General features: G+C 37.4%; 1 protein-coding gene across 1 annotated transcript; it reads left to right on the top strand.

Annotated features, from left to right (window-relative positions):
* Positions 1 to 1633: 1633 nt before the first annotated feature.
* On the top strand, positions 1634 to 16479 carry AZI2 (5-azacytidine induced 2). The gene is made up of 7 exons (XM_010165277.1): positions 1634 to 1858; positions 4351 to 4476; positions 4815 to 4914; positions 6631 to 6779; positions 9286 to 9347; positions 12932 to 13047; positions 15788 to 16479. The coding sequence occupies exons 1-7, from the start codon at positions 1634 to 1636 to the stop codon at positions 16174 to 16176; spliced, it is 1167 nt and encodes a 388-aa protein (XP_010163579.1). The 3' UTR covers positions 16177 to 16479.
* The last annotated feature ends 1448 nt before the right edge of the window (positions 16480 to 17927 follow it).

Here is a 17927-nt window from a genome sequence, read left to right as displayed (position 1 = left end):
TTGTTGCTTTCTTATCTTTTTTCACCATTGCAGCTCTCTTGCTGTCTATTTACTAGAAACAAGCTGTCCCTATATTTTATCACGTTGTCTAAGTGGCTTGGAGCAAACTGAGACAAATGATAGCAGCACCCTTGCTCAGGTGCAGCTGTGCTGCAGCTCTTCATAAGGCTGCAGTCCATGTAGCTTTTCCATTGCTAGGGCAATGAGAGACATTTGACCACACAGCTAAGCTCCAGGGCAGTTGATCCCTTTACCTCTCAGTATCACCAAACAAATTGAAGTGGAGTTTGAATTCAAATAGCAAATACACAGCAGAGGCAGTCTTTCCTGCAAAGTTTTGCTAATCAGGTCAGTTTTCTGTTGAAATAACTTTTTCCTATAATACAAACTGCCCTCTCTAGGCACATTTCCTTCATTCCAGCATTTCTGTTGGTTTATTAGCCCATCATCAGGAACTTAAGTATTTGTTTAATGGGAAAAAAAACAAAACAAAACAAACCTGTGCTTTTGGTAGAAGTAGCATCAGCAGTAGTTTGTTTAAAGGAGGGGAGAAATGTTACCAGGTACTGTACAGCATTTGTTAGTATTGCATTATGCAAGGAATCTTGATCTTCAAAACTAAATAAGAATGAGCTGTGTCATTGGTTGGTTGGTTGGTTTGACTTTTGATTTTTGGGGGGTTGTTTGGTTGGTTGTTTTTTTAAATCAAACCCCTGAACTTGTTCCTGATATCTGGTAACATTAAGGAAAATGCTGTTGGGGCTTTTCCCTTAGGACCTGGACTTCAAGAAAGTATATGGAGTTTTTTTAAGGGTGCTATTTCCTTATTGAATGTTTTGCTGTGCCCAGATTACGTGTGTTGTAATAAAAACTCAGTGTAATGGTTACTTTGCATTTGTCATTCAGGTGGATTTGCCTAATATTTTAGGGTGATACTTTTCTTATGGTCATATTACTGTCAGTTTTCTCCACACATGTTGAGGCAGATCATATTATTGAGTATGTTTTCATTCTCACCATATTTCCAGTCAAGAATGACTGTAATTGCTGTTCATCAGCAGGATGTTTTCCACTGTGACCAAGTGCAGAATAGCTAGCTATCCATGCAGCCTCTTTAAGGACTAATGCAAGTATACCTTAAGATTCCATTTTAAAGTTTGGGAAAAGTATAAATATTGGCATTCAAGAATTAAGGGAATTTAGCACTTGTGCTCAGGATCAACAGTAGTTAGTCAATTTCTTGCAACTGTAATCTCTTTTACTGCTCAGTGCTGACTTACAGAAATGCTAGTATGATATTCCTTTGAAGTTCAAATATTTGGTATCAGCCAAATTCTAGGCTGGTGCTAAGCCTTAAAAAATGAATTTGGGGGTTCATAAATCTAATGTATATTCGGAATGATTTTATCAAGTGATAGTGAAAGATGCTTCTTTTCTAACTAGCATATTTTTGATGTAAAATGGGTTTCAAGATTTTTCTTGCAAGATCAAGATATTTCCTGATTATTCAGTCTTTCCATACTTAGACAGAAACACCCTGCAGTATATTTTGGAAGGTTTTCAGACTTGAGATTTTTGATGAATTTGTCATTGTGAAAATTTTGCACTCATATCTGTCTTTTTAACAGCTGTCATGGAGGAGTTGGTAGAGGATGACATCTGTATTTTGAACCATGAAAAAGCAGACAATACTCATAAGAGAGATGGGGAGATTCCTGTTTCATCTTACAGTGGAGATGAATCTGTTGCCTCACACTTTGCACTTGTCACTGCATATGAAGATATCAAGAAACGACTAAAGGAAACAGAGAAGGAGAACTCCTTCTTAAAAAAAAGAGTGAGAATTCTAGAAGAGAAGGTAAGAAAAAAGTTGATTTACCAGCTTCTGGTAGTAGCTTTTTTTTTTTTTTCCTGGCTGGATGGTGAAGCAGATGGTTAAGTAATTTAAAATATGTGCTTTAAAGTTTTGGTAAATTGTTTTATTGGTTTAAGTGAAACACAGTTTGTTCCTCTGGTAACCTAGTTGCATCATAGTGGAATTTTTGATTCTTCCTGGGCATGTATGTGACACAGTGCAGCAGTGCCCTGCAAAGACACTAGCTTTGGTTCAGAAAGATCTGTAGTTGCATTGGATTGTTATTGTATTTCATCTGCCTCTTTATGGTCTTTATTAACTTTGGCACATGTGATTTAGTATGGTTGAATAGTGAGGTGCCAAGTCTGTATATTGTCAGAATCCAGGGGTTTTCTACCAGAAGAATCTCTTGGGCTCAGCATACCGAAATGATAAGGAAAAATTGGTTAAGAATATCTGACTGGGTCTAGCTAATAGTGGTCTCAAACAAGAAATATGAAGTTGCAATGCTTAACACATAGGTGTTGGCTGTCTGTTTTTGATTCAGTAATTCTAAAATGTAAAGGAATCTAGGAATTTGTTTTATATGCATCTTCTCGTGGTCTTAGTCTAGGTAAGTTCATTAAAGCTAAAAACTGACCATGACACAGGCTTTTCTCCCCAGGTGAAGAATGGTATCGTGAAACGTATATCCATCGTTCAGTAGTGAGTGTCTTTGTACTGCCGAAGGTCCTGACTTTGATAGATTGCTTCCCTATTAATATAAGATGGGACAACAGATCCTAGAGTTAGAGCTGAGACATTTATTAGGACTTAGTCCTAAGTATGCGCTACTGACTCTTCAAAGCTGACAAAGTATGTATTATTTTGTGGCATTGGAATGAAGAGCTTGAGTCACACTCAGTACAGTTTTGAAACACTTATTCAGGAATTCTTGGTGACTAGGCTGACAGGATTGGCTTTCTGTCAAAAGGCAAAACTTTGTAAGCTCTTTCTTTATATAAGGTCCCGTGTGGGTGATCGGGATAGGAATAGAGCTCTAGACTGACTATTCTCTGAACCACGCTGAGTGTAACACCCTTAATGTGGTTACTCAAAATCAGAATGAACAGGACTTGACCTTGACAAACCCTTTTAGTCTTGTGTCTTTTGGCTTGGCCTGGTTCAGCTTAATCATCTGGAAGGTGATGCTTTGTTTTCCATAGAGAAAACTTTTATTTTAGGATGTGAATACCATAAAACCGTTTCTATGAGAGGGGGGCGTTGAGCAGGCCTAGACTGTTAAGTAACAGAACTGACTTTCACCCTTTGTTAATGGCTGGTATGCCTATATGGTAACAAATACACGGCGAGTTACCCCTTGAAGTTTTACATTTCAAAGTGTATGGAAGCTTCCAGAAGGCCAGAAGGTTTGGTAAGGCTTATGTTCTAGCTGAATGGCTTTATTCGGGGGAGAAAAATATAAAGGACACAACTTGAAATGAGTAGTACACATACTTTGATGGTCAGTACGAAAAGCAAAGGGCAGAAGCTTCCTATCTATGGCTTAATTGCCCATGCTTGCTTTCTAGTGAACACCTAAAAGAGGAGATATTTAAGGTAGATGCATAACTGTCACCTCTTTGATTTTTTTGTCATTTTTTTTTTTGTGTGTGTGGTTCTTAATTTTTTTAAAAATGTATATAAATCTGGTGCAAGTATCTACATTAAGTACACTGAATGTGTTTAAATCCCTCGCTAATTTAAAGCAAGTGTGTGGGATAAACAGAGTGAAAAAGATAATGCAATACTTAGTCAAAACAAGAACTTTCTATGTGAACAGGTGCAATTTGATACAAGTCTTCTCTTCTGCTGTCTTATTAAAAATACTGAATATATTTTAACTCTGCTCCTCTCTTTTTACAACCTAGTTGTTAGTGCTTATACCCCTTGCTTGTCTTTTGCCTTAGCAGGCAATGGGATAGTGGTGACCTGGAAGTTAATAGTTATTTGTAAAATAATATGCTTTAGCTTTTCTCACATAAATACACTTAAAAAATCTTTGTTTAAATTATGAACCTTTAAATATATATATCTCTCTCTATATATATAGATATATATATCTGTTTTCCTCTGAATTTTCTATATATTGTGTCTTTATATGCATAAAACTCTTCTTCCAAGAAGCAGTTTGTACATTTTCAGAGCCTGGAAGAAATACGATTAAGGCATTGTCAGTGTGAGTAATCATGACTTTTGGATAGTTTTTAAATACTCGTAGCAGTAAACTAGTGAGCATTAAGTATGGGTAGAGATTGCAGAATTTGTACACGGCCTTTGTTGCACTTTTGTAAAAAATTTTGGTCTGTATCAATGTATTTCATTAACTTATTTTCTACACTGAAAAAAATGCTGTTAGTTTAATGTTGCAGGCTGTACTACTGCACCTTTAAAATTTTGCAGTTCTCAATATAACATACCAAACATCCTGTTTCTCATGTCTGTTACACTCGTAGCTGCTCGGCTCACGACTGGAAGAGGAATGCAGTTCCGTTGGACGGGAACAAGTCAATAAGGCGTACCAAGCCTATCGAGAGGCCTGCATCGACCGAGATAATCTGAGAAGCAAACTGGATAGATTGGTATGCCTCTTGAACTAGTGACTTAAATACATGTTATATTAAGTACTGCCCACTTCGTAAATGTTTACTGTAGAATGAATTTTATTTGCTGAAGATCTGTGGGGTTTGTTTTATGGTTCCTTTAGGTTCTTAAAGTACACGACGAGACTTTATGTAGAAATAACAATTTTAAGTATTTCAGTTTTATTACTGGGCTAGGCTAATGCTAAAGAAAAATAATCAAAGCAATACTTTTTTTGTTTTGTTTTGTGGAATTGCCAGACATGATAAAAAAAAGCTTCACAAATGGTTTTGGGTTTGGTTTTTTGTTGTTTTTTTTTTCTTCACCCTGAAAATAGATGAAAGAAAGTGCAGAATCCTTGAAAACCTTGAATGAACAGTTGCAGTCTAAAGAAGTAGAGCTGTTACAACTAAGAACTGAAGTGGAAACTCAACAAGGTATGCATTTGGTTACTTCATCTTGATGTTTGTTGACTAGTCTTTAGTGGTTATATTATGATCTGAGGGCATGAAGAGGTTTAACCCCATATAATGGCTGCTAAGAGAGTAGTGTACTGCACTGAGGTGCTTTGAGCTCGTCTGTGTGTTCATTCTTGTAAGTGGTGACATTGCATGTTAGATTATCATAGGTGAGGAGCTCCATGGTAAAGATCTGAGGCTGTTGTGTTCTTCCACCGTAGATTATTTAATAATTTGAGAAATGTGCACAACCTGTACATCTCTGGACCCCACCACCATTTCCTCAGAGTGGGACAGGGACATACTTGTTCAAGTATCAAACGCTATCCAGTCAATACCACTTCCTCTGGTACCTGCAGATGATCCAATATCTCAACAGCTTTGTCCTGCTGTTGAGATATGACAGGTACAAGAGGATGATGTATAGCAATAGCTGCAGTCAACAACAGTTACTTGAAGGGCTGGGAGATGAGGAAAGGTAGAAAGATACTTGTTATAGAGAGCCTGGTGGAAAGAGGAAGGGGGAACAGACAGTGTATCCTGGCACTTCCAAAAGCCCAAATCCACCTTCTGTTACTGCTATTGTAAAGAGTGCTCTGTAGATTATAGGTACCTCAAATAAAACACTGTGGAAGAAAAAAAATAATCTTTATTAATGTACAAGAAAAGAGAACAAGAAGATGCCATCTATGTAAAGTTAGAGATACGGGTTGGGCTTCAGATTCTGTACAAATGCACTCATTGGAAGAGTGCTTATAAGTATTGCTGTACTTGAGTTGGATTGCTTTCCAAGAGGACCTCAAGCATATAGAGCACTACTTCAGTTGCTCAAGTTTTTAAACCTAGAACAAACCACATGTAGTAGTAGTATCATTGTTGGGGACATCATGGTTTAAGGAGGTAAGAAGTGCAGAGTTTATAAAGAGAGCTCTGAAAATGTGGTGATTTCAAGTCTTATTTAGTAATCAATTTTACTCCTAAGTGGGCTCTGAGTACCCATTTAAGAAAAATCAGTGTAGCTTAAGCTTGTTTAAATTGTTAGATCTAGAGGTGAGTGTACCATATAGCTGAAGACTTGGGAGTTTTCTTCCTGCCATGTTCTTTCATTTCTTACTGTCTAACTAGCGTCCTACCACTGATTTGATGCCAAGATTGTCTTAGGTTCCTTCTTACCAGCGACTGTGAATTTATGCTGTCTAATAAGAAGGGTTATATAACCTCTAGACTTTACCTTTTTGTTTTGATTGCATCTTTTGTAGTTCTGTTTGGAACTTCTTAATATTAAACTTGGGAAAAGCTTACAGTAAATTATGTAATGATAGAAATGTGAAGGGGAAAAGGCTCATGTTTTCAAAGCATGTAAGAAGTATGCAAGTTGGTGTACATATTATGCATGTTTGCCATTAACAGATGTTTATGTTTCCAGTGCCTTTTTATGCTCTGACTTCCTTTTTCTTTATGTAAAATCTCTGGTGCATTATTGGAAAGCAGGGCTCTGTACTTTAAACTCAGAAAACAGACTAATTCTCTGCCAACAACCTTACTGTTGTTACTATTTCTCTGTTGTCAGAGACTGCAGTTTCTTCAGGCTAACTTTTTTGTAGAGCATGGGCTGGTTGAGGTGAAACCTTACATACTGAGTTACATTTCTTGATCTGAGATTGAAATCTGATTGTCTTGCTTGTCTTCTTATAGTGATGAAAAATCTGAATTGTACTCAGTCCAGTTGGGAACTAGAGAAGCTGAGCAGTGACCTGAAAGTGCATAGTCTGGAACAGGACCTAGAAAAGCTCAAGCAAGAGTGCAACAGTCTCAGAAAGGAGTTGGAAAAATCCAAGCAGAAGGTACCTCTATTTTTAAGGAATTTCTGTATTATTAGATTTGACTGGTTTATAGCATTATTTTAAATCCCTTGTTCAAGCAAAATAAAGGGCAAACAAAGAGACAGACAGTACTTAATTGAGTAAAAGATTAACATCCCAGTAAAATTAACCTGAAATATTCTTACAGACTGGCTTGTTTCTTGGAAATAGTGCACTTACATAGGTGAGTTTTCCCAGCAGCTGCCCATGTAACAACAGAAAATAAAGCTTTAAAATTTCTTATGAGTAGCCGATCAGATCGCAGTGTCCTGCGCTGGTATCTGTCCTGGGCTGCACTTCTTAGAAAGTTTGGGCAAAACCTGGTTTGTTTTTTTGTTTCTTTCGTTGTTGGTTTGTTTTTTTTTTCTTTTAAAACAATAGAATGCTTATGTTAAAAAGATAACACGACCTTTGTTTAAGGAGCTCTAGCACTTTTCTTCGGGGTAGTTGCATGCAGCTTGTCAGGGAAGTGGATTTTCATAACAAAGTTTCCAGAATCTTGCTATATCTCCTTCAGTCTGAGGCACGTGTCTGTTGTGAGGGACACACTCACTGTGTAACATAGATGTGGATAGGATGTCAAAAAGGAAATTAAGATACCTTAACAGTAATAAAATGCATTAAGTTTAAAAAAAAAAAGTCTAGTGCACACATACTGCTTTACATGGTAAAAGGTACACTGGCAGTCTCTAGGACTCTACAGTCACAGTGAAGTTACAGCAACTAATTTAAAGGCTGTAAATGTGAATGTTTGAAGAGGCAGCCTATTTTAGGTTTATTATTGTCATTAATAATTATGATTATGTTATCTTGAGTGACATAATATTTGAGTGAGCCAATATTCAGTGTATGTTAAAGTCTCAGATGGAATCCTTGTGTGGCCATCAATCTTGCCTTCAAACGGGATTTGGATTTAATTAGGAAATGTTTGTCTCTTTTTCTTACGGGTGCACCGACATTACTACAGAAATGTACTTTTGCAGCACATCACCACTGTCTACTGGGCCTTGCATTATAGAGCAGTCAGGAGGATGAGAACTGGATTCCTTTTGGATGAAACTAAGAAGAGGCACCCCAACCTCTCCTGGCCATTCAGGGACCAGGCTAGAGCTAGACTGAAGTAAAGTCCTTCTCCCCTGCTGCCCACAAAGCACATACAGCTGAGCTGTGGGGGTCTTGGCACTGAGTGTGTCTCTCTGTTCCTAGTTTACACAGACAGGCTCGTGTGCACCGATTGCCTGTCTCAGGCTCAGTCTGTTTTTTCCCACTAGGTGGGGATAAAACATGGTACCTGGAAGGTGTGTGAGGTGTTCAGTTACCTTCCATTACTATTGGTTGGTGTTTTCACTTGTATCTGGAATTCCTTTAGGTGTTTTCAATAACTTGTAAATTCTGAAGGCATACTGTAACTTGTATGCGATTTTGGTGTTCAGGTGGCTCTATAGAACACAGGAGCAGCTATATAAATAATTAAATAATTGAAGGTTGCAGATTGTATTGTGAGAATGAATGTTGGTAGAAAGAACAGACTAAAATAGCACTTGTAAGAAATCCTAGACATGACACTGTTCAAATAACGCTTACATCAGCAGCTTTTGTTGCAAAGAAGAAATATAAGGAACAGCTTTTTTCTTTTTCTTTTTTTTAAAAAAATATACTTTCTTCTTGATCCTAGTAACTGCTTAATATAGGAAATAAAAAGGTAAAAGTTTTCAAATGTGGGGTAATATGGTACAACTGGTTGGGTTTTTTAACTCTGAAATTGAATCTCTGATGGGTGGTGGTGCGAAAGTCTTCAGGAGGGGGAAAAATTGTCAGGTGGAATACAGTGAAATGTGATGGATGGGCAATGACAGGTCAGCGTTGTTTCAAACCCAGCTGGTATTTTCATTATTCCTGTTTTTAATTTAATGGGAACTCATCACAGGTGAGGGTCTAATAGAAACAGAGCAAACTAGGGGAGCCCAGTGTTTGTTTTGTTAAACAATCCTGTTAACTTCAGTGAGGCTGCTTGTATGTACAATTTAAAGCAGTCTTGCAGACTCCAGGGATAGCTTATGTTCTGTCTTAAAAGGAACTTCTGGAAGTAAATCTATACTGAAATAGTTTTCTCTGATTTAAAGATCTTTATATACTGGAGCAGGGAAAGAACAAGAGAAGACTGATTATGTTTTTTTAATGGCATTCAAAAGCCTTTCTCAACTTTTGCTTCTCAAAGAATCATGAATTCCAAGAGCTCAGCTTTTTTTTAAAGTGTAATGGTGGGTGATCAGTGCTTTGATATAAGTAGGTAATTTAAGCATTTTTAAGGAAATTCTTAGTAGAAGTCTTTATGTCCATTTTGACAACCACTGCAGCTAACAGAAATGAAGACTACTTCTGGATTTTAATATTAGCAAGCTTGTAGTTTCACTGCAGTATTTTTAGATATAAGATCTAAAATCATATGTTCATTCCTTCCCTGTGTTCCCCTGACTCTGTTATGCAGGACCAGGATCAAGACGAACATCGATTAAATGGAGACCTCCTTCAATGGCAAGACATTCAGAGGTATGAAAATCAAGTGTCTTTCATGTTTTACTCTTACTGTATTGATGGACAGTTATTTGAACAAGTCAATATTATTGTGGCCTGTTCAAAACTGTTATTTCAAATTACATCATCTCATTTCAAGCAAGATAACAGTAATTTTTTTTTCTTTGATATGTTGGTGGTCCAGGATCGTTATGATGATAAGAAAACATTTACATCTTCAGATTGTTGTACAGAAAATGGAAGTTAAATTATCTTGGATTTAAAAATGAGATTTTTTAGTAATTAGTTTACTTAGGGAGGTAATAGATAAATTTCCAAGGCTCACCCCAGCTATAGAATATCTTCATTTTGCATATGGGGAGGTGTCTGTGTTTGCATAGGTGATGGCTTCGAGTGTCTTGCATCGCGTTGGAACATACGTTCTGACTTAGTGCAGAGTGCAATAATATTTCTACAGGAAGACACTTACACTGATTTTTTTTTTTTTCTATTGAGAAGCCATTGTGTAACCTATTCAAAACCAAACAGCAATTCTCCAGAAAAATGCTAACATATCAGAAAGCAGCTGTTCAAATAATAATTGTGCTTATGATACAAGCTCCTCTGTTATCCTGTCTTGAGTATGTGTGCCCTATTAGAAAGTACATATATCCTTTAATTCTTTATGCAAAAAGAACAGCTCATGAATGCATGGAAGTTCCCAAATGTTCTGTCTCACAAAAATGAAATGCTAACGGCATCTCTTACACCTTCTTAGGCCTATTTGTGTACTTACACGGTTTTCCACAAGAGGGAGGAGTGGTCCTTCATAATGACAGCCTAAGATCTTGTTGCTTCCTTGGCTGTTGAAGACATAGGAAAGGAAATCAGTCAATGAGAACAGCACAGATACTTCCTTTCATATACTTTCTGGTGTAATTATGATAATAATACGCACAAATTACACTTTCACCTTGACTGGATAGCTAGCTAACAGTATTTTCTTGTGGTTTCTGCTGCAGCTTCATAGTCAGTCTTACACGCCTGAAAAAAGGTGTTATCTCAAGGTAAAGCAGTTATCTCTTTGATCTTCCAGAGCAGATTTATTCCACAAAGTGATGTTCAGGTGGTAAACATCTAAATTAGCATATGTATAGTACAGTGTTTATTGTAATATGACATAAATAATGAATGTGCAATGTGTACTGAATATGTAAGCCTATCAAAAAATCTCTGGAAAAACACCTGAAAATCTTCCAATGCAAAACATTTGTTGTAGCAAGCAATCCTGTTTATGGGAGGTGGAGGCATTTGCAGTTAGTGAATGAACTTTTTGGAAAGTAATTATTTCACATATTTGTCAGCATCCTGCAACTCTGACTTTAAATTCTTGGTTTGCATATCTTCTTTGCTGTAGATTTATATTCAAAGTTTATGTTACATGTTAGAAAATAGTATAGGATGAACTTCCAAGCACATGGAATCCTTGGTTTTCAATTGCAAATTCCTTGAAAATCAGACTTTGCAATGGAATTGTAGGTCAGTATCCACAAAACCAGATTAAAATACATTACGTGTGATTTAAGTGGAGTTGTGGTACCTGCGTCCCCTTGCAAGATGCTTTTAAAAGCACTAAATGCACATGACAACGTTTATCTAAGCACTTTCCTTCTGACTGGTGGCAGACACCAAGCTGTTCTTATATTTACCCTTCTATATAAAAATGTATTTAAATGTTGGACAGTTCTGGTTTGATATAACTAAATTTTGATCTTGTTTTTGAGACCAAAACACGTGAATAAATGAAGTGTAGTTGCCACATCAACTTAATTTTAAAATTGTCATCTCTTAAAAGTCAAAGAGCCAAATGGATTCTGCAGTAAAAAGGCCACAGGTTTAGCTGAACTTCTTGAAATACCAGCTCGGAAAAGTTTAACTTTCCATCTATCACAGTTGCTGATACCTAATACATTAAACTATCAGCTTCCTTAACAGAGTTTTTGAATCTGAGCTTTTTTTATTCTGGGGAAATACTTCTTTGCACAGAAGAAAGTTTAATTTCTTTGGTTTAGCATTAACTTGCAGAAAAGAATAATAGCTGTTTCTTGGAGTGCTTTTGAACACACTCATGGCTGATAAATTTCATGCAGGAGTGCTCCCAGATTGGTATTTCAGAGGGACAGAAATCTGTATATATGCATGTTTGAAAATACAGTTGTTGTATAGCTTGATAGTTCTTAGTCATTTCAGCAATAGTTTGAGGTACTGAACTATTTTCAAATAAACATCTTTTAGGTGAATATAGTGAGGAAGACAGAAATACTCTGAAAACTCTTACCCATAGTACTTGTTCTCAATAAATCACAGAATGTTGTGAGTTGCAAGGGACCCAGGAGGATCATCAAGTCCACCTCCTGCCCTAGCACAGGACAATCCCAAGATTCAGACCATGTGTCTGAGGGCGTTGTCCAGATGCTTCTTGAATATTGTCAGCCTTGGTGCCATGACCACCTCCCTGGGGAGCCTGTTCCAGTGCTCCACCACTCTCTGGGTGAAGAGCCTTTTCCTCATGTCCAACCTAAACCTCCCCTGGCACATCTTCCTGCCATTTCCCCTGGTGTGTTTTGGTAGAATGTTAAGCATTGAAAAAAACCCATTAAATCACTGATTTCATGTTTAAGTTGAAGTAGCTGCATCCTTATGTCTTTGAACACTTCAAAGTTAATTATTACTCAATATAAACGTAGTGTTCAGTCAGCCTTTGCTCAGAATTTTACCAAGAAACGTATGGTGATACTGACTTCTTTTTGTTCTTGGTTTTCTTAACAGCTATTAACCCAAGACATCAATGTTGGAACAGTGCTGCTGTTGCTAAATGTTTCTCGTATTATTCTGTCTTACAGAGAATTAATTGGGTCGCTATTTTTTAGACTGTGTGATAAGGCAGTGTATTAACGTAAATTAGATGACCTGGATATGAACCAGTACGTTTTATATCTCAGTTTGGTCTATGTGTGGGTGCTCAGTTTGGATCTCGGGTATCTTGTCCAAATTAATTCTAGCAAAATTAATAATGTAAAGATCCAAATACTGATTTTGGTTGAATATTTAAAACTATGATCAATTAACATTACTATAAGGTTCATAACATATGGTGGTGTGTGTGGTCATTTATCAGAAGCTGTTCAAAGTCAATACTCTGCCTTGTTTGCACTTTAGTGTCCATTTAATATATATATATATATTTTTTAAGTATTCCTGAGAGATTACTAATTTGATGTTAAGATGGTTAGTTTCAAATAATGAAATTGGAGAGTATGCTTCGTACTTCTTTCCATTTGGGGAACTTGAATTCATTAGTATCATCTAGTATGTTAATATATAACACATTATATATTGTAATACACAAAAGTCAAATAAAATACAGAAATGTCTGTCAGTTTAAGATAATTATCAGTACTGCTCAGTTCATTTTGAATTATGGACTTTAGTAAAAGCCATAGTCTGTATCAGGCAAAAACTGTTTATTAACAGTTAGTGTTTGATAAGCCTGTTAATGGGCAGGAGGGTGCTTTAGAGGTGGCAATTATTTAACTCTTAAAAAAATTCTGTTTTGAAAGTGTGCAGCAAGCATATCAGGAACTGAAGAGAGAAATGTCGAACTTGCGCCTGGTGACTGCTGTGCAAACTGAGATCCTGAGAAAACTGAAAACAAACCCACCAGCACCCAAGAAAGGCAAGTCAGTGTTTGCAACAGCAGACCTTACAAACACCAACCCTCATTCAAGCTGTACCACTTTAAAAAGAAACTAGCTATCTTATCAGCATCTCATCCATTGAAGCTGATAAGCTGGACTATATTATGGTTCCAGCCTACTCGTTTTGTGCTTTTGCTTCTGTCTCATACTGGTCAACTTCACACATAAAGGTGTTGCTGATGTGTTTTTTCTTCAGTACTGTATTCTGTTCCCCTTGTGGCTTTTTTCTCAGTCAAGTGTTGCTTATGTGCACAAGGCTGAGGTGTTAAGTTTACTTGTATTTGACCTTTTACCATAACTACTTCATATTAGGGGAGAAAAAAACCCATCTTTTTGCAAACACAGACTTATTTTCCCAGTATTGAATATATAACATATTAATTGGGCAACATTTTGAAAGTCAGACTTTAACAGACTGAAATTCCCTTATGGCTGCAGATTTCTTTATGTTGGCATTCAGAAAAGTTGTCTTTTCTAGCAAAATGCTAGGCAAGATGACATTTTCTGAATGTCAGATCCTGAGGATGCAAAACTGCCCTGTTTCTGCTGCTACTTTGCAAATAATTAAGGGGAAAATAGTTTCCACATAAAGTATGTATAATTTCTGTGAGCAGTTCATCAGGTGGTTCCTCCATTCCATACATGTTTCTCTCAAGCCAGATGCTTTATGAGAGAGCATTTGTATTCAGGTGGGGCCGGACTATCAGTCTGACAGTGTTTGTTTCCTTTGTTTTCTGCTCACTTCAGTTGTGGTGTTTCCTGTGTTCAGAATACAGAAGATGCTAGTGAAAGACTGGTTACCTTATGCTGGTGACAGTCTCAGATGTCCCTATCCAGTAGAAAATCAAGACATTTTGTTTCTAAACAGCTTTGATTGGCTCGGTGAGATAATGATAGGATTTACCTCCAGGTCAGTCACTGCCTTTGTCTGTGGTCAGCAGTGATTAATGATCACTCTGGTACTTGGCTGATAAACTATCAACACATTTTGTAGACGTGGTCATATTGTTACCAGGTGAGTCGACGTTCCTACAGTTCTAAGACACATTTGTCAAATAACTTCAACAGAGAAACTGGGAACTGAATGAGTTTTTAATCCTTAAATCTGTCAAGGTTTGATGTGATCATTTAGTATCTTCCTGACCTCATTCTTAATTTGGAGTTACTTGTCTTGCCACTACACAAGTACTAATTTTTTTTCTCTTCTCCTACCTGGTGAACAGTCAGATTTTCTCCAGTTCCAGTGCTATAAAAGGCTTTATTGATTGATTGGGAAACAATGGATCTTTTGCCTTTTGCTCTGTAGGCTTTTTTCCAGTAATTTTTCAGAAGTATGCAAGAGCGGACAGGTTTGGCAGAAATGAAAACTGTGTTTTTGTTTGTTTGTTTGTTTGTTTGTTTACCTTGCTTGTCAACCACACTTACAAATATAATGCAGATACATCTGTGCTTACATTTATAGAAAAATCTTGGTTTATGCAAAATATGGGCTAGAATTGACTGAAGACTTCTGCTTCCTATACCTTTAGAACTAGCTGTTTTACCACATACAAACCAGTTGCCACTCTGAGGTGCATAAAGTCTGCAGGACACGATGTACTGGTTGCGGTGTCTGTTGCTGACAGTATCAGTTAACATGTGGATTCTACTCAGCTGTTGTTGAAGTATGCAGGCGCTTTCAAGAAATGTGTGTCTGCTCGTGGGGTTTTTCGTGCATTTTCAATCCATCTTCAGTATATTCCGCTTTTCTTCAAGTTCCAAAGGCCTGTAGACCTGTCAGCACAAAGAGGCCAAATCCAGTTCCTTAGCATGTCTTTCAGATATGATGCCTGTGCTACTGGAAGGTGCTTTTGGCTGACATTTGCAAATTGGGTCCTGCTTTTTAATTTTCAGTGACAAATGGAAGTTGTATTCTATGACCAAGATAATGGCTCCTCTTTCTGTCCCTTAAGAACTCAAGTTACAAATCACAGTTTGTACTGGAGATTCATAGCTGTTCTAGAAAACCACCTGTAAGACGTGAGGTTCCTTAACTGCAGGAATCACTACATTACTGTATGTAAATTACAGCTCTTTTGTTTCAGGTAGATGCTGTTCTGTTTCCAAATCCTCCCATTCCTAGCATGGTTTTAAAATTCCCTGGAATTTCAGATGGCTGAACATTGCAGTCTGTCAGTTTACTTTCAGAAGTCAGACAATAGCAGAGCACAGAGAACCTGTGAACACTGTGCATTTCCTTCTTGCTGCTTCATGGACAATAAGAATTCGGGTTCTTGGCAGCCTGAGAGCACAATTTGTTAAGAGAATCAGGAGAGTAGGAAGCAGCGTGCTCTGTGTAAGCAGTGTCTGAATCTGGTTGATTTCTGCCAGTGCATGCAAATCCTCTCTGTTTCAGCATTCATTCCAGACATGCCAAAAAGATTAATCAATCGGGTTTATTTGTGTTCAAGTGGGAACTGGGAGGTTTCCTTGGTGTTGGGTGTATTTTAGACACTGAGATTTCAGGATCTCTCTTCCATCTTGCTAAATCAGACTGAGGAGGTTAGGATGTTCAGTTTGTAACTTTTCAGTAGTTGCTGAAGTAAAATACAGTCTGAAAATCTGCAGCTTGAAAACACTGGGTTTAATGTACCGGCTATACAGTAATAGACTTGGAGTATATGAAAAATGCATTAGATAATGTAATTTTAAAACCTTCCTTTTATCTTCTTTCTTCAGCTGCCTTTACTGCACCAGTACAGTGTGTTGACTTGAACATTTCAAAGCCGAATTTGACATCGGGGGTAGTTTATAAAAAACTCTCACAAAATGATGAAGTGGTCTGCAATGCCGTGTCTCCCTCTCGGCCAAGAGATGTAAAAATCCCCCCTGAAAGGATGACTCTGCAAGCATGGACAGATGAGAGACCCATTCCAGCTGATGGCAAAATGTTTCAGGAACAACATTTGTATGGAAAGAGCTCTCTGGAAGATAATTCCTGGGTATTCCCAAGTCCTCCAAAGCCTAATGAGAATGTGTTTTGGGAAATAAAAAGTAAATCAACTTTGTTAAACTCTCCAGCAGATTACCTGGATCAGTGTAATCAAAACTGTCTGCACAAGAGTTAAAACCATTTTTAGAATGAACTGAGGCATTTTTAGAATGGTTCTGAATAGGCACCTTAATGCTTGAACTTTTGAAGAGGGCAAACAAATTGCCTGAAATGTTCTTTAATTCTAGTTCCAAAAAAGAAAGCCTAGTCTTCCTCTGCTGTAAATCAGAGCAAGTTCCTTGAAGTTAAAGCTGTGCTGGTATGTAAATATAAAGAAATCTGGCATGGGGCCTAGATAGTCTTGTACTGCAAATGGCGTACATTTGCAAAAGATTACACTGAGAAAAGTGAGTTCTTGAAATAAAACAGAATAATCCAGTTCTGTATTTGTTTGCTATTTGTATTTTATCAAGAAAATATTTGGTATCCTGTGTTAAAACCTGTAACAGCTCTCAGTTTATTTTTGACAGTGGTTTTTTTTCAGGGTAAGACATAAAATGAAGAATTGGATTCTCTCTCCCTTCCTCCTTTCAATTAACTTTCTGATTCCTCTGCTTTAGAAATGCATTTTTATGTAATTTTTAACCAAGAAAGGTGAGACTTTTTTTTTTCCCCCTCCAAAATCTTGAGTTGTATTAGATAGTGGCAAAAGAAAAATCGCTCCTAGGCTGTTGTTTAGATTGCACCATTTTGGGCCTTATTATGAATGATAAAGGATCACACGTAACACTGTGAATCCTGGATGTTGAGCTCGTTTCCTTCAGTTCACGCTGTAGGAAACAGACTTAATTCTGCACACAGTGGTGCCTGCCACAGAATCATCCTGTTCACAGTGCAGTTGTCCTCACTGTGCCTCCTCTGCACAGCACCAGAACCTTGACTCTGGGTGGTGCTGAAGGCTACTAACTTCTATTTTAGTAAAGAAACAAAGCCTTAATTTAATCAGAGTAGGTGGTGTAGCATTGTTGATGTACATAAGAAGTATTTCTGTGGTATCTTTAGTATGCCACTAAATAACTAGAGTTATTTGAATTGCAAGTATCTGCTTTATAGATTATGGATGTCTGAGGTACACAAATACAATTTATGGGATTTTTTGTTGTTGTGGTTTTTTTTAACTGCTCAGCTTTGCATCTGGCTTAATACAACAGGGTTAAGTGAAATGCCTTGACTGCTCAGTGCATCAAAGGAAAAAGCTGTGTATTTCAGATCCGTGATACCTAACTTGTAAGGGGCAGGAAGACATTTTACTAAATACATTATTTACTGATGTGTGGGTGGGTGAAGCATTCAACTTCACAGGTCCAGCTTAAGATCGGTGTAATAAAAATTAATTTCACAGCTGTTGAGTAGCAGATTATCTCAGAATGACTTGCAGATGCATGGGGAAGCTGTGACTGTCGCATACCGTAGCAATGATGGGCTGTAGAGGTGTTATCAAGGTGTGCACGTGATCTGTGCCGTTCCAGACACTTTCTTCCCAGTGGAGTCAGTACTTACGATGCCCATCTTCTCTTTCAGGTTGTCCTGTCAAAGGTAAAAAATGCCTTCCAGATCCCTTCTCCTGCATTAGTGAATAGCATACATAAATGATGTTTCCTAGTCACCAGATATTGTTTTTATCTTTCTATTATCTTGCTCACGTACGCTGGCTTGTCTGTGATTAATGGAAATAGCGTCAGATGCTGGAATTTATTCTGACCAATGAACACAGCTGACTCAGGGGAGCACAATCTCTTGGAAAGTAATAGAACAAAACCCAATATGCATAAAACAAATCCAGTCACTAGGCTTTAGCTGATAGAACCAACTACCTGTGTAATAACA

Source organism: Antrostomus carolinensis, unplaced genomic scaffold, assembly GCF_000700745.2.
Source record: "Antrostomus carolinensis isolate BGI_N321 unplaced genomic scaffold, ASM70074v2 scaffold1783, whole genome shotgun sequence".
In the NCBI taxonomy this organism is placed as follows: domain Eukaryota; kingdom Metazoa; phylum Chordata; class Aves; order Caprimulgiformes; family Caprimulgidae; genus Antrostomus; species Antrostomus carolinensis.
The sequence above is the reverse complement of the archived record's forward strand: the minus strand, read 5'-3'. Positions and strand labels throughout refer to the sequence as shown.

Excerpts from the sequence above, each read along its gene's own strand:
- AZI2 (XM_010165277.1), top strand. The coding sequence starts at position 1,634 with ATGGAGGAGTTGGTAGAGGATGACATCTGTATTTTGAACCATGAAAAA. Across the intron at positions 1,859-4,350 it reads TGAGAATTCTAGAAGAGAAG|CTGCTCGGCTCACGACTGGA; the intron begins GTAAGAAAAAAG and ends TTACACTCGTAG. Across the intron at positions 9,348-12,931 it reads CAATGGCAAGACATTCAGAG|TGTGCAGCAAGCATATCAGG; the intron begins GTATGAAAATCA and ends CTGTTTTGAAAG.